The 20,632-nt window shown below is 39.7% G+C and overlaps 1 protein-coding gene across 5 annotated transcripts in view; it reads right to left on the reverse strand.

Annotated features, from left to right (window-relative positions):
* The window catches only part of PECAM1 (platelet and endothelial cell adhesion molecule 1), a 39,721-nt gene that overhangs the window by 17,185 nt on the left and 1,904 nt on the right, over positions 1-20,632 (reverse strand). For 2 of the 5 annotated variants that reach the window (XM_054083065.1, XM_054083064.1), the window contains exons 1-13: positions 12,487-12,782; positions 12,321-12,347; positions 10,346-10,639; positions 9,091-9,390; positions 8,735-9,004; positions 8,092-8,352; positions 7,532-7,813; positions 5,251-5,532; positions 4,734-4,841; positions 3,901-3,928; positions 3,371-3,441; positions 2,657-2,713; positions 869-937 (exon numbers count right to left, since the gene is read on the reverse strand). In XM_054083065.1, the coding sequence (XP_053939040.1) occupies positions 869-937; positions 2,657-2,713; positions 3,371-3,441; positions 3,901-3,928; positions 4,734-4,841; positions 5,251-5,532; positions 7,532-7,813; positions 8,092-8,352; positions 8,735-9,004; positions 9,091-9,390; positions 10,346-10,639; positions 12,321-12,347; positions 12,487-12,520 (2,083 nt within the window). In that variant the 5' untranslated portion in view covers positions 12,521-12,782. Of the gene's footprint in view, positions 1-868; positions 938-2,656; positions 2,714-3,370; positions 3,442-3,900; positions 3,929-4,733; positions 4,842-5,250; positions 5,533-7,531; positions 7,814-8,091; positions 8,353-8,734; positions 9,005-9,090; positions 9,391-10,345; positions 10,640-12,320; positions 12,348-12,486; positions 12,783-17,377; positions 17,519-20,632 lie in introns of those variants that run through there. The other 3 variants (XM_054083068.1, XM_054083066.1, XM_054083067.1) reach the window with 3 other exon arrangements.

Consider the following 20,632-nt stretch of genomic DNA (forward strand, 5'->3'; position numbering starts at 1 on the left):
TCCATTTCTTCCTCAGTCTGCTTCTCATTCAGCTAAAGCAAAGAAGCTAGAGTGTAACATAAACATCTCTCATGGTTTTTATTCGCTCTTAACTACTTGAAACCTTTTGTATATTTCTGAAAGATTTAACAGCTTTCAACACAAGGTCATAATGATATCAGTTCTTCAGATGACACAGAATGACTGAAGTGTGCATTTGGGTCCTGAGAATAAATTTCAGTGGATATTTCGCCTTCAAGGTTACAGAGACAGACCTTAGCCTCAGGCAATGAGTTCTAGTTACTGTCACCATAGAACTACAGGCAGGAGGCCAAAGCTATCTGGGCATCAGTATTCTCAGTTGTCTGTTTAACGTGCCACAAAATCCAGGATGGTCTCCAGGCCTTCCCAGACTGAGTGACTAAATCTACTCTGGTCTCTCTCTCTTCCTTCTCTATAAGACATGAATCACAGCTTTGACCCTTCAACCAGTTCCTTTACAAAGCAGGAAATTCCACTGCTTTCTGTTCTCCCCGTTATCCTACCCTGTGGCTAACCTCGGTGAATTTGGACCCTATAACATGAAGATTCACAGCAGGTTGCCTTCTGCTCAGAGCCACAGCTCCAGCTGGGAGCCCTGCCCTGCCCAGACCTCACAGGGGTGGGAAGGCCAAGTGGACAAGAGGTTCCCAGAGGAAGAAGGGCTGCGATGAACAGCACGGTTGCCACAGCATCATCGAGGAGCGCTACTGGCATGAATCCATCATGCACACAAAACACAACCTGCTCTTACATTCACAGGTGCTAATATCAAACCAGAGTCAGGGAGTAACACCATGCCCAGAGCTGCTCCCAAAACAGAACCAGAAGAGGCCAGACAGGTTATTACCTCTGTGAGGATCAAGCGTTGATACTTCAACTTCAGTGTACTCCACATCTGCGCTCTCAAGGTCAGGTCCTGCCCCAAAAATACCAAGAAGATGTTTCTTTGTAGGACTGCACGCTTCATTTAAGCTGTGGATCTGATCCTGCTGCCATTGAAATTAATGGACAAGTCCTTGTTGACTTTGATAGGTGCAGGATCAGGCCCTACGTACAGCAGACATGAGTTATTCTGCTAAGAGTTGTAAGGTCAACCCATTCGGAAGGGTCATCCCGATCTGAAAGGCAGTAGAACAGCTCAAGCCAGATTTCTGAAACTGCGGGATGAGCAAATTGTGTCTAAAACTGAGAGTTTCAATTCAACATCTTCAAAAGTGGAGCAAGGAATTATATGACCTTCTCCTATATTCCTGCCTCAGCTGCCGCTCCTCTCTCTTGTATTTCTCTCCCTACCTTTATTTTTTCCTCCTTTTCTGTGGCTGCTATGGCAGGACACTTCCCATTCTCTGCTTTCCTCACATTTAAAGCCTTCCTTAAGTCTTTCACGGCCTCTGTTATCAGCTCTCACACTCTCAAATTCTGCTTTGCTAATAAGCAATTTTAAGCACTTTTCTCTTATAGTTGCCCATAGAACATCAACACCAGCCCACCTTCCTCCTCAAACGGCCTCTCTGCCACCAGCCCGCAGAAAGCCTGACAACGATTAGACACTAGATTTACTAAGACTACTGGCTGACAAGTATTGGCTACCTGGACACAACAGACACAAGAAACAGCTGTAGCTTTCTACTCTGTCTTCTCCTAAGGGTGGAGATGGTTTTTGGGAAAAGCTGGAAGGAACCACAACAGCCACCCAGAGCAGAATCCTGCAGAACTGCTTGTGGATTTTTTAGAACATAAAGTGGAGAAAGATTGAATCATTAGACCAGCAAAGTTTTGCAGAAGCTTTCCGACATTATTGGTGAGAGAAGGGAAAAACAAAAGGCTGAACAAAACAAAACCAGTGTTTAAGGTGACATATTGGTTACTAACAAAGTTTAAACGACACGCTTCCTACGACAGCAGCAATTGTGAGTGATCAATACAGCTTTATGTTCCCATGGTTCTGCTGTCTCTATGTTTTGCTTGAGAATGTCTCTCTAGTTCTAATTTGACTTATTCAGGCCACAATGGAATAAATACCATGCACCAACTATAAGCTCCTTCCTTTTGCTTGCTGAAGTAAAAGCTGTTGCCACACAAATGCAGAAGAGAGATTGTTATTTTTAGAAGTATACGAATAACAGATTTGTTTTTCACATCTGGTAGAGAGACCTGCAATAGCCCAGCTGGTTTTAATGAAGCTGCCCGATTTGCTTCTGGCACACATGCAGATCATCAGAGCAGAGCCTATTTAATCTGAAACAGGTAAAATACAATAGAAAAAGACAAGAATGAAGAAAGGACAGAGAAGTAAAAGCAGCAGAAGTCTGTAGAAAAAGTTCTCCAAAACAAAAATCTGAATATTTGTTGTCTAGAACTTAAAATGTTGAGTCTAAGTTGTATTTTTATGCCACCATTCATTAGATGGCCTGGAATCCAGCACAACTAATTACACTTCATAATGCAGTCGGTAAATGGGTCCTATCATTGCCATTTTGCACATAAGGAAAAAGAACTAAGCTCAGCAGAAGAGTCTTCCCCACTATCAAAGAGAATAAGGAAAGGACTGGACTTAGCAAACCCTGATTGCTGCTATTGGAAAACTGTCAATTATAAAATAACTTTAAAATCTGTTGTTTAAGTATGAAATTACCTTTGCTCTCATCTGTTGGTTTCATGTGATTTTCACTATCTTCAATGTAACCTGATCCTAAAATATTAAAGCAAAAGTTGAGCTGACAAAATATTTATTATAGCCAATCAAATACCTATCGCCATTATGTTTATTTACATATGAGAAATTCTACCTTTAGATTCACAACTAAGACTTTCATATAATACAGATGGGAAGAATGTGACTTTTTAAATGATCAGCTAAGAAATACCCAAGGTATTTGTTTATAGCAGGTGCTCTAAGCAACATGTCCACCTATCTTTGTGACGTGCATTGAGATCCTGGGATGCCCAGTCACGGTAAATTAACATCCCTGTACTGCGCCCACATCACAGGGCCATGTGCCACAATTCATATTTGCTCTCCGAAATAGTTTCCTTGCAGCTGTCTCAAAACTGTCAAAGCCCAGAAAGTAGTTTTATTTTACCGTGATCTCTCTATCTGTATATTGTTAACTGATCGCCTGGTAGAAGCGTCAGAGCAGACTTAGAAACTAATCTTCCTATCAGACATGCTCATGAAAAAACTGTACAAAGACAAAATGATAGAAGATAAGTGGGGGAATGTTATTGGTATTCCTCTGTATTCCCAAAACACTGGGCCCTATCCAAACAACAACCATGTCAGTCCAAAACTTTAAACAACTGTTTAATTAAGCCAACTCACTAATAACCTTACAGCCAAATGTCCTACCTGAATAATAGTCTCCATCATTGTGCTGTCTTGTCAGTTTTTCACTTGTCGAGTTTGTAGCCAAGGCAGAACTGAAAAGCAAACCAATAAAAGTTGATGTAATTATCCTAAACCAGTCAATAAAAACAACAAGATGATATACAAACACCAGTCACTGTCTGTGCTGACTACCACACATGCTTATCTATCAAAGATAAAGAAAATTTTGCCTTTGTCTTTAAGAGCACAAACTTGAAAGTAGAAAATGCTCCCTCTCTCATTACTCTTCTTTAAGACCTCTGTAGTTTTAATTCCATATCTAAATGCATTCAAATGCAAGGCTGACATTCTTGTAGTACTCTTAGCTGGGCCTTCTTTTCCTATTTTTAGAGTATTTCCTTATCCTGTTGTTGTGTTAGCAGGTGGTACGTGAAGAACAGCCTTCTATTGTCTGCAGGTGTGTGCCATAATGAATTGAATTCACACACTGGAAGGCCCTCAGCCCTTTACACAGAAATACTTCACCATTATTATAAAACAAGCCATCTTACCCAGACATCTCCATGGACGGTCCTTTAGCTTGACAGAGAAAAGGAAAAGCATCTATTAATAGATTGCACAAGAAAAAGAATTTTACAGTAAAAAATGAAAACAAAAATATAGTGTTTATCGACCCAAGTCAGAATAATTTCTCTTGGCTATCACAAAATTACTGCCTAGTGTCTTATATCCTGTTTGTCATCCAGGTCTCTTAAATGTCTCTTTCACAGAGAACCTAAGATCCCAAACTACAGACTTTAGTTTGGTCAATCGTAAGCAGCCTGGGGTATCCAGATACTCTAAATTTTCCCAAATATTTTGCAATGTAATGCGTAGCACAGGATAAAACAGATTTACTTATTTTCTGAAAGAGCAAGATCTGAAAGAATACATTAATGATAAAAGACAAATAAATCCCTAAGTCAAATTGCATTACAGTCCCTCAATTACACCTGAGCTGGGACCTCAAATCAAATTGTCACAGCTCTATAAGGGATCAAAAAACTCCTCAGGTTTTGTCTGTCTCTACATTGCACAGGACTGAATTTCAGACTTAGGACTACATCAGAACAGTGCAATTCTGGCCTGTGTCCAATAACCTTTGCTTCAGAATTGCCTTCCCAACACCATTAGTTGGAAGCTCACATTCTGCCCAATATACTTGGAAAGCTTCAGCACGCTTGCAGCTTAATTTGGGCCACCTGGTACCTTTGAGCAGATTTTTAGTTGTTTTAAATTGTATTTAGTTATCTCCTGAAGCCTCACCCCACAAGCCTTTCTTCCTGAAAGAAATGCAATTGTAATACATTGGTCCCCAAACAAATAGAAGGGAATAATTCATTACCCTTTTTCTTCTTATACAAAAACCACCAAGAAGTGAGAGTTACTGCTCCTGCAATAGGTAGTAGGACAAATGCAGCAATGACTCCTTTCTGCCAAGTTGCTAAGATGACTGGAAAGAAGAAAGATATGTTCAAGAGGGTACGTACAGTGACAGGTCATCATTACCAGCTTCTGCAGTTCTCTTCATTTTACTATAAACTGGACTTCTTACACACTAGGGAAGAACTTAAAGGAGACTTGCTTGCAGAGCTGACTAGCGAGTCTTTCCTTTGTGACCAAAAGCTCAGTACAACAATGGGTTGCATTTAGCTTCCACCTGGCTCCTTTTGAGCATCCCTTAAACTTTCCTGTGTTAAGTTAGACAACCTCTGCTTATAAATAGTTCTCTCTGTTTAATTTCTGACAATGGTGGAAAAAAAACAAGTAAGGGAGTTACACTTAGTAACATCCCAGAGAAAATGACCTCACTTGTCATGATGACATAGCATGCAGCTTATTTCTCATAAAAGTTAGCTTACCACTGATGGTTATTGGATGGCTTTTCACATCCATCTTAGCTCGATTAGAAGCCACACAGTAATATGACCCCACGTCCTGCTTGCTCATTCCTTTCTTGCGCCACAGCATTCTGTCTGCATTTTCACTTCTTTCATATAGCAGAACTTCATGATCAGTTTTTCTAAAAAACTTGAAGTGGATTGGCCAAGATCCTTCATTCACAGTGCAGAGAAAAGCAATATCACTGCCATCTTCCACTTCACCATTAGGAACGCTGCCCAAGCTGGCATTTTTGATGGGTACTACAGAGGAAGACATAAAGAAAACAAACATTAGCACTATTAGAAATAACCTTCATGATAAAATATCATATTGTAGAAATAGTTGCTTTAATGCTTAGTTAAACAGAGACTGAATGCACAGTATTAATCTTTCTGAACAGTCTCTGTCAGACAGCATCCTCTAGTAAATGTTTTTATACACCCAGAAATAGAGAGGGCACTGTAAAGAAACCAATGAGACACAGAAGGAAACTCTATCCATTCCACAAAAGTCAGTCAGCCTGGCTCTACAATTGGAACCACCGCCACCAACTCCCTTACTTGTGGTCCCAAAGAACTACTTTTTTCCAATAGCTGTGTGTGGTTACTATCCGGTCAAGTGACATCAGTACAAATGCCAACAGCATGCACAGGATACACAGCTTTACTTATCTATCACTACGTATCATCAAACCACTACCAAAATAGTCAAGGTTTTCGACAACATCAGACTGACAAACTGACCACTTCTGAACCAAGGTGATGCTGCTGAGCAGGCAAGTATTTTGAAGATATTATACAGGCACATTATTATATTATAATAATAGGTCCATATCTAAAATTAATTGGTTCCTTTTGTAGAATAAGAATATTCTCATGTCCTCCAGGAGCAGCAGCCACAATCAATGCTTTATTTCCACTTGGGTAGGAGACCGTTGTTTCTGCTTACCTCTTTCACTATTTAAGATGAACCCCAACAAGACAGTATCTGTCAACGAGAGGCCTGCAACTGTTAGGGATCTTCATCTACTGCAGAAAGCTCAGTATGTCTCCTCAAACAGCTGCTCTGTTCTCTACAATTATTTATCTTAGATTTTCAAATTAAATTCAAGGTGTAATCCGTATCTTGGGTACAGGATATCCAAGAAACTTCCTTAAAGCCTATAACAAAACCTATTGTTAACAAGTTCGTTCTCTGGGCACACAGGGAACTGCCCGTGATGGGGACAGAACACATCTAAATCAGTGACAGAAGTTTCCTGAGCCAAACCTTTGAAGCACTAGGAACTCACCCCGGGACTGTCACACGAAACCTCACTACCATCTGCTCCAAGCGCATCAAACAAATCTACAGAAACGGGGTATACTGGTTAAAAAATTCTACCAAGACAGGATGCTCCCTTAGACACATAATGACAGGGAAAACCACACACATGTGTTTTAAGAGTTATCAGTCCTGACACCAGTCTCACATTGCCTACTATGGAATTATTATTTGCCTCGGTTTCTTCATATCTGCCACCAGCACATTTGGAAATCACAGCTTTTTCACTTGCACTGCCCTTCTTAGAGTACTCGCAGCGAATATCAGACGCACGATTTCTTCTGTGGATTTGCACTTCATCTTTTTGAAGCTTCGATTAGCAACTTCCCTCACGGGCAGAGGAATTTTCCCTTTCTACTTCACACCTATTTGTAGATCAGAGTCTCTGCTCTCATACAGTAACTCCTAGTTGCTAATAAGGAGTAATAACAGACTGACTTTCAGAGCTACTCAGTAATTGTAGCTCCTGGTGTTGAACATACGCTCAGTACCTCTGAAAACTGCCACTAATATCAGAGGTGTTTAGAGGGATTATTAAAAGTGCAAATCTACATCTTTTAACAGGAATAGAGCTAGCTCAATTATTTTAGTGAGTAAAATAACACGCTAACTCCAATATCATTATGTATACATTTAATCCAGTCCTATGAAAATGAAACATGAAGTAAATGGATCTGGCCCTGAAATTTTTAAAATAAAAAAAAAAAAGCTTCTATAAATTTTCACATCAGATCCACTTTTAACATTAAAATAAACTCAATCGTAGTTCACTTGATTCAGATTACTATCTGGATTTTTACTTTAGTGACATAGATCTCCAACTATTTTTAATTTAAATGAGAAAAAAAATTGTAAACACGTCACATCCATTTTGCTACTACAGTTTCAAAAATCAAAATATGACATCAGACAAAAAGAAGAATTAAACAGACTTACCTATCACTGTGATGTTTAGAATACTGCTAGTCTTCATACCACTGGAGTGATTGTTTCTAGCATCGCATTTGTATCCTCTTTTGTCATTTTCCCTAATGTTTTCATCCAAGAATGTAGCATATGTGTCATTAATTACTGTTTTCTTAACTTCATTTCCTTTGTAGAATGTGAATGTTATTGGTGGTGTTCCCGTTACCGAATGACAGATCAACCGTAGAGACTTGCCTAACACCACCTCTGGCAAACCACTGACAACAGAAAGAGTTGGCTTGGAGACTGGAGCTATAAGGGGAAGAAAAGAAAAAAAATGTTGCAAATTACACTGGGTAAGGCCGACAGATACAATATTATTTTATAGAAAACATACAAATATGCAATATTTAGCTAGTTTGTGTGCGCAGCCTATACTGGGAAGCTCGTCCTCATCGACAGAATGGAAGCAGGGGGTGATGAACAAAACAAAAACCCAGATAATAAAGTATACGCATCTTTTAATAGCATAGATGGAGGTGGCCCCCATTCTTCTCCCCGTTGGCTTCTAAGCCTCTGTATCAACTCACCATAAACGTTTATCCTTACAGGTTTGCTCTCCTTGACTATTCCTCTTACTTCAGCTTTACAGCTATAGGATCCAGTATCATTCACATTAACTCTCATTGTTAAGTTTCTGGAATTCTTTAACCAGACGTCTCCATTTGAATTTTTCCGCAAAATAGAGAAGTTGGCTTTCCGAAAACCACTAATGCTGCAACTCAGAGTTAACTCTTTATTTTCATCCAGGTTACTCATAGGAGCCACCAATATTGGCTTGGGAAATAACTCTGCAAGATAAAAGGAGAACACGTTCATTTAAAGTGAGCCTAAAAGAACATGACCACCAAAGTATATGGAATGAAGGACGTACGGAAAGTTTACAATCAGGAAAAAAAAGCCCCAATCAAGTTATTTTAATATAATAATATTTTTAGGGACAACAGAAACTTAGCATTCACTCGAAACCACTTCTCATATGTCTTATTTGAAAGTATTCTTTTAGTTGGAAAGTATTGATGGGCAGAAATCGGAAACTGAAATCTAAACAGCCTTTATCTTAGGGAGAATTTACACCTGGATCTGGAGGTTACGCCTGGATCATGAGTTATGCCAAATTTAAATTTAAACATTAATCCATTGAGTAAAATCTAAGATGAGCAGAGGTGTTACCTGACACAAAAACATTCAGTTTGGTGCTTTTTGATGCTCTCCCTTGCTCCACCTTACACAGGTATTCACCGCTGTCCTCTAGAGTAGCTACCGCAGTGTATTTCAAAACTTTCTCATCTCGTACACTGTTCAGTATAGTTTTGTTTTTCTGGAGTATGATCTCAATATCACGCAGTCGGGCTACAACAGTTGAGCATTCAAACTGCATTCTGTCTCCTTCTGTAACATTACTTGAGGGCCTGGCACTCAGAGTAGGCTTTATAAATGGTTCTGCAAGAGAATACACATAAACTTATGACCCAACTTGTTAACTGTAGCAAGCAAAGAAATGTAAAAAGAAAAGCTAGGCAACTTACCCCTGACTGTAACAAGCGTTTTGTTGCTGTGTTCTGAGTTTTCGTATTCAAGTTTTACAATTCTCCTACCAAAGCAATCAAATTGTAAAATATTATCTCCCTCTTCAACAGAAAACTCCACTACAGAAAAATTTCTGTGTGGTTCAAATACATGTTTTTCTTTAGGCGTTGAATTCATCTTCATCTTCCGGAAAAAGAAAAACAAAGGAGGTACTTCTTCTGGCAACTCACAACGTAATTTCACAACTTCACCCTCCAAAACTTCTTTTTTCTCAGCAGTCAGGATTGGCTTTGTCATTCCTTAGAACAGAAAACAAGAAGAGAAATAGAACATCGCATAACACCGAAATAACACACTCTGATCACTATGGTAGTGATCTATGATAGTGAACAGATGCAAATAATTTGCAAGAATTGAGCTTTTGAGGACAGTTATTTTGGTGTGTGGGTGCACGCCAAGGCACCTTCAAAAGAACAGAATGTCCTTTAACAAGGTAATATAATCTTGTTGCAATGTGTGAAGCATGAAACTTGCTGTTTTGAAGGTAAGATCACTCCCTCCTCGATGTTTTCTATTGCCACTCAGTAATGAGCAAGTGAAGAAATTCAATGGCATCACAGCTTCTGTACAAGTTCAGGCCCCTGATGAAAAATTATAGGCCCTGTACAACCCCGTAGCTATTTAATGCTGAATAAATTCTTACTAAATTGCTTTTCCAAAGGGAAAAATGGCACTTGCAGTCAAGAACACACGGCTAGAAAGAGCATAGAGGGAGGTGACCTCCATTTTCAAGAGATGAAAGAACAAGACTGATATAACAGTGTCCATAAAAGCAGTTCACAGTTGATAACGGCTCCGGCAATGGCTGTCGCAAAGAGAGAATCTCTACGTTATTTCCAGTTTTCCAGTAATCCGCCTGACCCCCCCATCATGTTTATGATCTATAGCCACAAGATTTCACAAATAATAGTCTCTCCAGTCTAAGGAACAGAGGCTCAGGACAGAGGGGATGGTGGCACAGGGGGCACAGACTGTATTCCTATCATTGATCTGCCCTGTAGCGTTGGGGCTGCAATTTCCTTTCTGTGCCTTAATATGAGGATTTAGCACTAAACTCTTACAAAGTACTGTGATGTCTATAGATTAAACACACTTTGCGAGATATCCCGTTTAGCACTGACTATTATTACTTCCCCTGGAAGGTTGTTCTCTTTTTGTATCTTAGAAAACTGCTGTGTTTGAAGGAATACTCACCTGTTACCCAAACATGTGAGGAGTTACTAGTCTTTGTCTTTCCACCTGCTTCCACAGTACATTCATAGTCTCCTGTATCTGAAGATCTAGCTGTAGATATTTCATAGCGTGCTTCTCCTTTGTCTGATACAGTCATGAATACAAGCTTGCCATCCTTTAAAATTGTAAAATTATGCTTCAGCTGGAAATCGGTACTTTTGCTAATATCAGCATGGCAGACAATCGCCATAGGAGCTCCATTCTTTACTTTGGCAGATGGCTGAACCTTGATTTCAACTGTGTTGAAAGTGAAAACTTGATGGGAAAAAAATAAATAAAGTCATATTTATTTTCAATTAGTCCAACATAATACCCTTATCTCAAGCTGGTACATGCTAATCACAACAATTAATTCGTTGCGCCCTAGTAGCAGGTGTCACAGTTCTTGTGGTCAAACCACACAGATGTTGACAGCAGCAGCAGCTTTACCTTCCACCGCACAGATACACTAGAGGCAACTGCTGATTGTCACAGCACACACTGTCCATCTGCTCAGTCTGTGCCTGTGGGTACTGAAAGAACCACTGAACTGGCAATGTTCATGGCCAAATCTATTAAATTCCCTAGAAGACACAGAGGACACTGGAATATGTTTGCAGCTGCTTCATTGTTTTCCTTATTTCTCATGCTCAACTCCAAGTATCAGGAGAGGTGAAAATATCTTTGTGTTTATACTTGTCTAAATAAACTGAAAAATGACAGTAAAACCCTGCTTAGAGTTGTATTAAACCCCAATCCAACTCATCCCTAGGCAATTAGCAGAAATCCCTTGACTTATCCCAGTACCTTTTAACCACAAGCAAGGTTAAGGTTATGTCATTCAGCAAATTCCACCTTAAACATATAATTCGCAAGTCTGGGATAATATTAAATCTCAAATTTCTAGTTTAAGACAACTAGAGCCTGAGAAGATATTTGAGTTCAAGTCCTGCAAGCAAACATATTCATGCCTAACTTGACATCGTTGGCAGTCCAGCAATCGTACTTTTGAGTCCTTAGCAATCACACACTGAGTAATTCAAACGCAGAATGATATGCAGAAGCAATGCCTTCAATTAATTTAGAATTTAGATATGCTAGCCCTTGAAAAAATATACTGAATACAATATTCCTGTTTTTAAAAAACCCAGACAGCAAAATTTGCACTTTAATAAAGCATATAACAGCATTAATCTGTATACAGAGCTTCTGTGTTTACAACCACAGCAGTGATAAATAATTTGTAACTTAAAATTTTATCATTCTTAGAATCCTGCTGTAATTAATACTTTTATTCACACAGCTAGATGAACAAGTATAGAGAAAGATTTATGAGTTCATTCACTTTCCCTTCCTTTAGAATTACAGCTTTTGGGTATGCCCATTTTCCCCAGGATTTGTATTAGAAATTTGCTGCTAGAAGAGGAAAACTTTCCTGCATCTAAGAAGTCCTTTGCCATGTAGGCTTACCAGCTATTTCTCATTTTCCTTGCTAGAGAGAGTTTTGGGAATAAAACCAACGCAAAAACTGTTTGTTGGGGTTTTTTTTTGCATGCGAATAGCCTACACGACAACAAGAAGCAACTGTTTCTAGTGATGGAAAAAAGGAAGCATGCAGAGTGTACGTGCTGGAAGTCAGCGAGATAACATAAAGTAAATGCAGTCCTTTCAGAACGTAAGTTCTGCACTCTGCTCACACATGATATTTTCTTTTGTAAGAAAAAGAGCAAGAGAGAGTGCCCATAACTTATATTCTATAATTTTATCCTATGTCCTTACTTGTGGGAATGAGAGGATTATTTTAAAAACAAACAAAAAAATGCTAGTAATCAAATTTCCTCTCCCATCTCTTCTCTTTTATGCCTCAGTAAAGCAAATTAGTCTAGGAAACATTACATTAAAACATTTATTAAGGTATGAGCAGCACATCTCTCACTTAAACCCTATTATTACCTACCTCTCTCGTGAGCGTAAAGTTCTGAACCTGGAAAAAATGAAAAGAAATGTTATTTTCAAAGCTTGGAGATTGAGAAACAGTAATGGGAAACAGTAAAAAGCCCCAATAAAACCCAAACAAACCGTAAACACCTGCACCCACACAGATATTTAGTTATTAAACTTACACTGCAAGAAAATCACCAGAAGAGCAAGATACATCTCGTTCCTGAAGAACAGACACTTAATTCCAAAATAAAACAATATTCATCATCGGAGGTGATGCCTCCAGGTACCAAAACCAGGTTATGTTTTTTACTATTGTTGTTTTATGGAAATACATAAAATTTTGCCATTAAAATTCGTAAGTTTTCCCAGATCTTCAACACAGACTGGCTAGATCAAGTAATCGTTCCCATTACTGGAAACTGGAAATGGCAAACAATGAGAATCTATCTGCTGCTCCCAGGCAGATTACTGTTCAGGAAGTGACTAGACTTTTCCTGAGGGCGCCACCAAAAGCATTTGCTTTGTTTAATTTCTTAAGGTGTATTAAAAAAACAAGAAGTCCCAATGACATTTGTCCTGCAGTTCCTGACAATATGGGTATTTTTAAGTCACAATTAACCATTTACGAACACAAGTCACCTTTGCTGTTTGACCCCAGCAGATACGTGCACAAATTTTTCCCATCACCTTGACAGGGAGAACTCTTTCAGAGAATACATATACTTAATTACTCATTTTTTTTTCCCCTTTACCTCCCTATCTCGGTCTCTCATCTTTGCTGTGGCAAAGAACAGCTTCACTGTAGGGTGCACAACAAATTCAAATTATCACAGAAACCATAGCTACTGTGGTGTTAGATTTGAATATGGACACACGGACCTCTCATGCTACCATCACACAGCAAAAACACAGACCTGCGCAGGATTTTGTTTTAGATTTTATTTTCAACAGCCTGAGAGAGTTGGGGTTGTTCAGCCTGGAGAAGAGAAGGCTCTGAGGAGACCTTAGAGCGACCTTCTGGTACCTGAAGTGGGCCTACAGGAAAGCTGGGGATGAACTGTTTATGAAGGCTTGAAGTGATGGGACGAGGGGGAACGGGTATAAACCGGAGAGGGGCAGATTTAGACTAGAAATAAGGAAGAATTTCTTCACTATGAGAGTGATGAGACACTGGAACAGGTTGCCAGGGAAGTTGTGGCTGCCCCATCCCTGGAGGTGTTCCAGGCCAGGTTGGATGGGCCTTGGGAGGCTGATCAGTGGGAGGTGTCCCTGCCCATGGCAAGGGGATAGAACTGGGGCATCTTTGAGTTCCTTTCCAACTCAAACTATTCTACGATTCTATGCAGTTAGGACAGTGAAAAACACACACAATCACAAAACTTAAACCCCACAAAAAAAGACTAGTCAGAATTCCGTTTCTCAGCAGAAATCTGATGCAGCACTGGCAGAATCTGGGACAGCAAATACTCTAGAGCAGGAGTTTTATCTGCTAGCAGCTTGACTCTTTGAATTCGGGCATCTCGGAGAGATCTGCTCACCTTTTCTGCACCACCAAGTTTTTTGCAGTAGTGTAAGTAGCCTGACTGTCTGACAGCCAGTCGGAAATCAGGGGTGATTCATGCTGCATCCAAAACAACGAAAGCAGAATTTGAACAAGTGTGATCAGAGGAGGAGAAAAAGTTGCAAAGCACTCTACTTCAGAATTCTGCCCTTGATTCCCACTCATGTAAACGTCTGCCTGAGATACAGTGAGGAACTGATGTAAAATTTAGAATCACTCAACTTCCTTTAACAAAATTGAGTTTTCTTCTGATTATGGATAAAAGCCTAAAAAGAAAAAAGCCTAAAGAAAGCCTTAATGCAAGTAAATCAGTAGCTATCAGCTTTGATTTAGGTGGCATTGTTCTGAAGAAGATTAGTTGTGAAGAAAAGTAAAATGTAATCATTCTCCAAAAATCTCATTACCATAAGCAGTTTGTTGATATTCAAATGGGAGGGAATGGGAGAGAGAGGCAGAACAAGGAAAGTAAGAGGATTACAGAGATACCGTCCTGTCCCTGTCTCTCTTTTTCTACTTTTCTTACATTGATACTACCATTTTTGTATGAATGTGCTTTCAATCTTGAATAACCTGACACTGCAGAAGTGGCAGATTTAAGCACCAATTTAATTTTTCCAGAGAAAATTTACTCCATAACTTTAAAGAATTCAACGTTTAGTACCTTTCAGTTGTTCAGGATATTCCTTTCTCAGTTTATCATCCCACTTTTAAGTCAGACTTAAGTTATTCCACTCGAGCCTTAAACTGACTCACTCTATAGCCTTGATAAGGTGAGTTGAAATCATGACCTTCAAAAAGTGTTTCTCAAGTTGTGCATCCCAGAACTCTCTATGTAGTGATTTAGTTAACACTTGAAAATCAAGTGCTCCACTCTTAATCCTTTTGATCTTTCCATTATGACAGAGTCCATGCATTCCTTTACTTCCAGCAACATTTTCCAGGCTTGTTAAAACACTGCTTAACACAATAGTAAATACAGCCACAGACGTCTACAAATTAGACATAAGGTTCTTAGAAGCTTCACTGTTTCTATGAAACTCACTTTTTTTTCCTCCTGCGTCAATGAAAACTGTATTTTTCTAAAAGACCAAATAGTTTAAAGCTATAAATGTACTTTAGTGCTGGTATTACACACCTAAGCATGGCATTTTACAAAAGGAAGCAGGAGGCAAACACTCATCTTTTTAACAACGTATCAGCAATATGAACAAGCATCTATCTAGCTGTTTTGCGGGGAGGGAATACAGAATGGCACAATGGCCATAGCAATTAATGACTAAGAAGTAAGCTGGCTAAGGAGCAATAATATTTGTTCTGCTTAATTCAGTGTGTTTGAAATCCACCACCAAGAAAACACTGATGGCTGGTTGCCAACAATGGTCTCCAGAGCCAGGTAAAGGAAAAGGAGGAGGACACATGGCAGGTGGAGAACAAAGGTAGATCAACTTTTGCTATTGATAACAAAAACTAGGAAGGAAGGAGATTTCTCCCTTCCCCTTTAAAAGAATTCAGCAGGACATACAAAGCTCAGCAAAACCACACCAGTCTTTCCCACGAAGGGGACAAAGGCTCTCGTCTCAGCCACAGTACAGGGAAGGAGAAAGTGAGTGCAGGTCAATACCCTTCAGAGTAAGCCAATATGATTGATCTCAGAAAAAGGCTAGTTTCAAACTGAGGTGGAAAGGCCAGCTTTGAGAATGAACTAGGTCAGGAGTAAGGTTTAATGGTGCCAAACTCCAAGACTGTAGTGAGATGTCACTCCCAAGTGAAGGATGTTCCATAAGATCTCACAGGGCCGATTAGACTGTCATGTTCTTGATAAATCCTCAGCATTGCCCTAGAGAGGAAAATCTAGCTGATATTGACCAAAAGTAAATTCAGCTGCAGGAACTTAAGCCAAAATACCATGAAACTTGGAAGAAAAGTTTTCCAAACAGAAAAGAATGGCTTGAGACTATGTTCCATTGTTAAACTGAAAATCAGATTGACTTAAACAATTTAAACTTAAAAGCACCTGTGCCAGTAGTACAACTGTATAATTTCATAGTAGTTATCTTATTGTAACATCTTAAGATACGTTATTCTGAAATATATAACATCAGACAGTTACTCTAATATACATCATATAAAGAACACTATTCAGTCCCTATTGTACTTGTGGGAAAAGTAAGATTTACCTAAAAAACGCAACACACCTTCAGAAAGAGCAGAATTGTCACTATAATCTGATGCAATGCCCTTTGAAACCTATGGGAATCATTACATTTACTCTACTGCCCTATGAATCAGACTCCTAAGCATTAAAGCTGCGCTTATCTTGGAATTCATGACCCTTATTTCTCCTGGCTGGGTCCCTTTCTACTTGCTTACACATGACATTTCCTAAAAGCCATCAACTTTGTCTTTTGAACAGAGCCTTGCCTAAAGTAAGGCTATTTTCCTAACTAAAGACAAAATGCTGACTAGGATTTTCAGGTTTTTCCCTCTGTAAATACAATGTTCCCAGCCAGTCCTTTATGACAGGAAAGGAAGCTCGGAGTTCACGCCACATTTCAACCGTTTGTTTTCACTTGCTCTCCAGCTGGCTGGCATGACAGTAAAGAGCACACCGCCATGCCGATCTTTAGAACACCTTACCTCCTCACAGAACACACGCAGATCCCAGTGATTTTTCTGGAGCCCTTAAAACTTCATCTCCTGGTCTAAACCACCCAGTTCCTGATGGGAGTTTCATTTTCTTGAGTAAATAAGAAGTCTCTACATGTGTTGCCTCCAAGATCTGTCTCACTGACCCACATTTCTCTTAACACAACATTCTGGAGTCATCAGATCTTGTCCCTGATAACAGAGGCTCCACATAATTTCCGGTATCTGATTTTAAAAGCAGTTAATTGCTATAGACGTGTATCTACAAATGTTCAGGATTATCTAAATTTTATTTTTAAATCTATAAAAATTCAGAGATTTGTTTCCATCTATACTGGCATCAACACCAGCTTTCCAGTTACTAAATCAAGAACTCGGATTACTAAAGCAGCTCTGATCTCTAATCCCCCAACCCCTGATGCATATAATCATTTAATCATTTTGGTTCCTTGCAACTGTAAACTATTTTGCTTAATGATCACTCTCTGTTTCAGTACACTATAGCATAGTATAACCAACACAACTGCTGTCACAAGTCTAAATAAATCCCTGGGGGACTGGGAATGAAGTGAGTTTGTTCTGCAAATATTTTTGGGGTATATTGTCTTCTCTTGCACGTGGGACATTTACACTCTTTTTATTTATAAAGTGTCTCTTTATACCTCCCTGCAGAAGAATAAAAAATTAATTTTATCCCTGGCTTTGAACATGTACAAAGAACATTAAAGTAATTAACAGCTTTTTTTTTTTTTTTTCCTTTTTTTTTTCCCAGCAGTCTGGAAGTTCTACAACACACCAAAGTCCAGAAGGCTGAAAGCTTGTGCTCCTCAGAATAAATTGCATTTCACAATGGCACCACCTACCGGGAGATGATCACTGCAGCGAAGCACAGGATGGTCACACAGCAAAGTGCACTATGGTTCCTCACTTCTCTCTGAGAAGAATTTGCAGTTCACTGAAAACCATTCACTACGTTAAAATTCTCATTCGTAACCTGAGGATCACTGCAAGAAATGTAAATGTATCTTAGCTATGTATATAGAAAAGACCCTTATGTCTTCTGTTCTTGCTTGCCCTCTAAAAAAATCTACTTACAATCAACTACCAGGTAGTTAAAGTAAACAGCAGACTTGCCACAACAGCCATATAGAGTAGGAGTGGAAAATATAGTATTCCGTGCTGCTCTAGCTATATCAGTAAAACCTTTTTGCAGACAAAACAGAAACACTTCATTTGATTCAGCATCAGCCACAACTATCAATATATGGTGATTTCTAGCAAGCCTTCTGCAGACATCTACTGTAGCAGATGCTCTCCCAGAATGGAGGAGCTCTCAGGATGAGAAACTGGAACTGGGGATAACTTTTATAATTCCACTGAAACATGCACATTTCCCTGGAAGCCTGCGATAGGACAGATACAGCGTGAAGCCCGCACAGTCTAACTATGGAATGCTATCTCACGCTATTTTCATTCTCAACTCAAAGAACTGACCTTGTGAATGAACATTCAGTTTTGCTTTTGTTCTCCGTGACAGAATATTGTCACAGCACCAAGTGGTACACATCTCCCTTTCAGACTTTCTAACTTACTTGTTTTTGGCTTGATGATTTCTGGTCATGGCTTTTTGTTAAATTTATTCAGTTCTTCCTACATGTAGAACCCAAATAATTCCAGGCAGGAACTTTAGGCTTGTGCAATATCTTGCTGATGCTATTGTACTCTATGCATACACGTGAGCTAATCAACACCGTTAGTCCAAAGTCAATAACCAGCTCTGCCAGAAAAACAATCAACATGGAAGTAAACTTTGATTACTACTATCCAGGGCGCTCTTCAATAGACTTCGGATCTAGTTAGTATTCAAAGTTAAAGTCGATATTCAAAACCTCACAGAGAGGTAATGCCAAAGGCTAAATTTGCCTTTTTTCCCCGCTTCAGACTGACAATATGGCAAACTGGATGCCATATGGACAACATGGACGCTGTTCTCTTTGCTAAAGGGCAAAATAAGACAGCAACATTTTGTCTCAGAGTAATACTATAGGACTTAATGAAGATCATTCCCTTAATTCTGGGGCACTTCCAGCACATGTTGTAGAAAAATAGTGCCTTAAAGCCCTTTACCAAGCTGCCATAAAGATGCTATCCACCTGTTGAATGCTCATCGCAATTATATTTACATAAAACAGCAGAAACTAAAAGCGCTATTCCAACAGCAGCGCTTCAGAATGATAATGCATTATTGGCACCCACAGCTCCCATGAGTACACACAGTCTGTTGCATGATGCTTTAACAACACTTGGTACATCCAGTTCTTTGGTCTATGCTTTAACAAAATGCTAGTACATCCAGTCCTACCTTACCCTACAGGACTGAGTGGTCAAGTAAATTTTTCTGGAAGCTTCTCTATATCAACTTAATCATTTACATTATCAACTTCATTTGAAGTCTAATTTTCTGACCAGTACATGTAATTACTCGCTAGTGATGATCTAGGGATTGAAGCCTGGCTTTTACACAAAGTTCATCAGTAAGCCTCAGCTACCAAATCCTATCGTAACAGTTCAAAAATCTTTTTACACCCTTTAGACACTCTCATAGAATCACAGAATCACCGGGTTGGAAAAGACCTCTTGGATCATCAAGTCCAACCATTCCTATCTGCCAGTAAAACATGTCCCTGATCTTTGAGATCGTCAAGTCCAACCGTACCTGCCCACTACTAAATCAGATCCCCGAGCACCTTGTCTACTCATCTTTTAAACGCCTACAGGGATGGTGACTGAACCACTTCCCTGCGCAGCCTCTGCCAGTGCCTGATAAACCTTTCAGTGAAGAAATTTTTCCTCATATCTAATCTGAACCTCCTCTGACGCAGCTTGAGGCCATTTCCTCTCGTCCTATCTCTTGTTGGGAGAAGAGCCCAGCACCCGCCTCACTACAACCTCCTTCCAGGGAGCTGCAGAGGGCAATGAGGTCTCCCCCTCAGCCTGCCCCAGACTACACAGCCCCAGGTCCCACAGGTGCTGCCATAACCCCTGTGCTCCAGACCCTTCCTCAGCTCCAGTCTCCTTCACTGGACACTCTCCAGCCCCTCAATGTCTTTCTTGTGGTGCCCAAAACTGAACACAGGATTCAATGTGCAGCCTCACCAGCGCTGAGTGCAGGGCGCACAACCCCTTCCCTTCTGGCCACCCCACGGCTGATCCAAGCCGGGATGCTTACATCCTCCATCACCTGCCCACCAGTGTCCTAAAGACTTTTTGTGTGCTTTTCTGACAAAACACAGGCTCCCACAACAGGAAAACGCACAAACGCTCCCAGTTCTCCTCCTGGCAGCTGCATTTTTACACATGCTTCCTGCCAGCTGCAAAAAAATATTCCAGTCTTGTGGTTAGATGTCAGCATTTCCACATATGAAACATTTGCGAGGGCAGGGTGGAGATTATCTTAAAAGAAATTAAACCAAAATGTAAGAAAAAAACAAGGAGGAAGGAAGTTGCACACAAATTTTTGTAAGGAAACTGCGCAACGCTTCAACAAACCAGGCTTTGGGAGGGATTCTGTGCCACACAGGAGAAGAGGACAGTCTGCAGGACCTTGTATTGTTACCTTTAGAAACTAGAGACAAAGAAATACGACAAGGAACGCAACCACACTTTCAAGGCATTCTTCGTCACATGCAACAGGGCCTGGAGAGCTAAAGATTACATTTACTTTGCCCAGAGAATGGCAAAGAACATCTACTGGCTGTAGCTGTAATTATGTAGCTTTGTATTACCGATTAGGCGATCAAATTAGTCATCAAACTGGGTTCTGCAGTGGTGTTGAACTCAAGGTCATGATGAGACTTGTACTTCCTAGTAGAAGATCTCACTTCCTCACAGTTTAAGACTTGAAATTTTACCACAATATTTCCCTAGTAACCTGGCTACCTATAAATATTTATTAGCATCTTGAAACATTTTTTTTTAATTATATTGCTGCTAAAAATGCCCAGTACCACATACCCTTAGTCTCAGCTATATGATCACTTGCATTATCTCTAGTCAATGTGTGACTGTTTGATATGAATCAGTGATCTTGTTCCTTTCTAAAAACAGTGCAGGAAGAA

Source organism: Cuculus canorus, chromosome 18 (assembly GCF_017976375.1).
Source record: "Cuculus canorus isolate bCucCan1 chromosome 18, bCucCan1.pri, whole genome shotgun sequence".
NCBI lineage: Eukaryota > Metazoa > Chordata > Aves > Cuculiformes > Cuculidae > Cuculus > Cuculus canorus.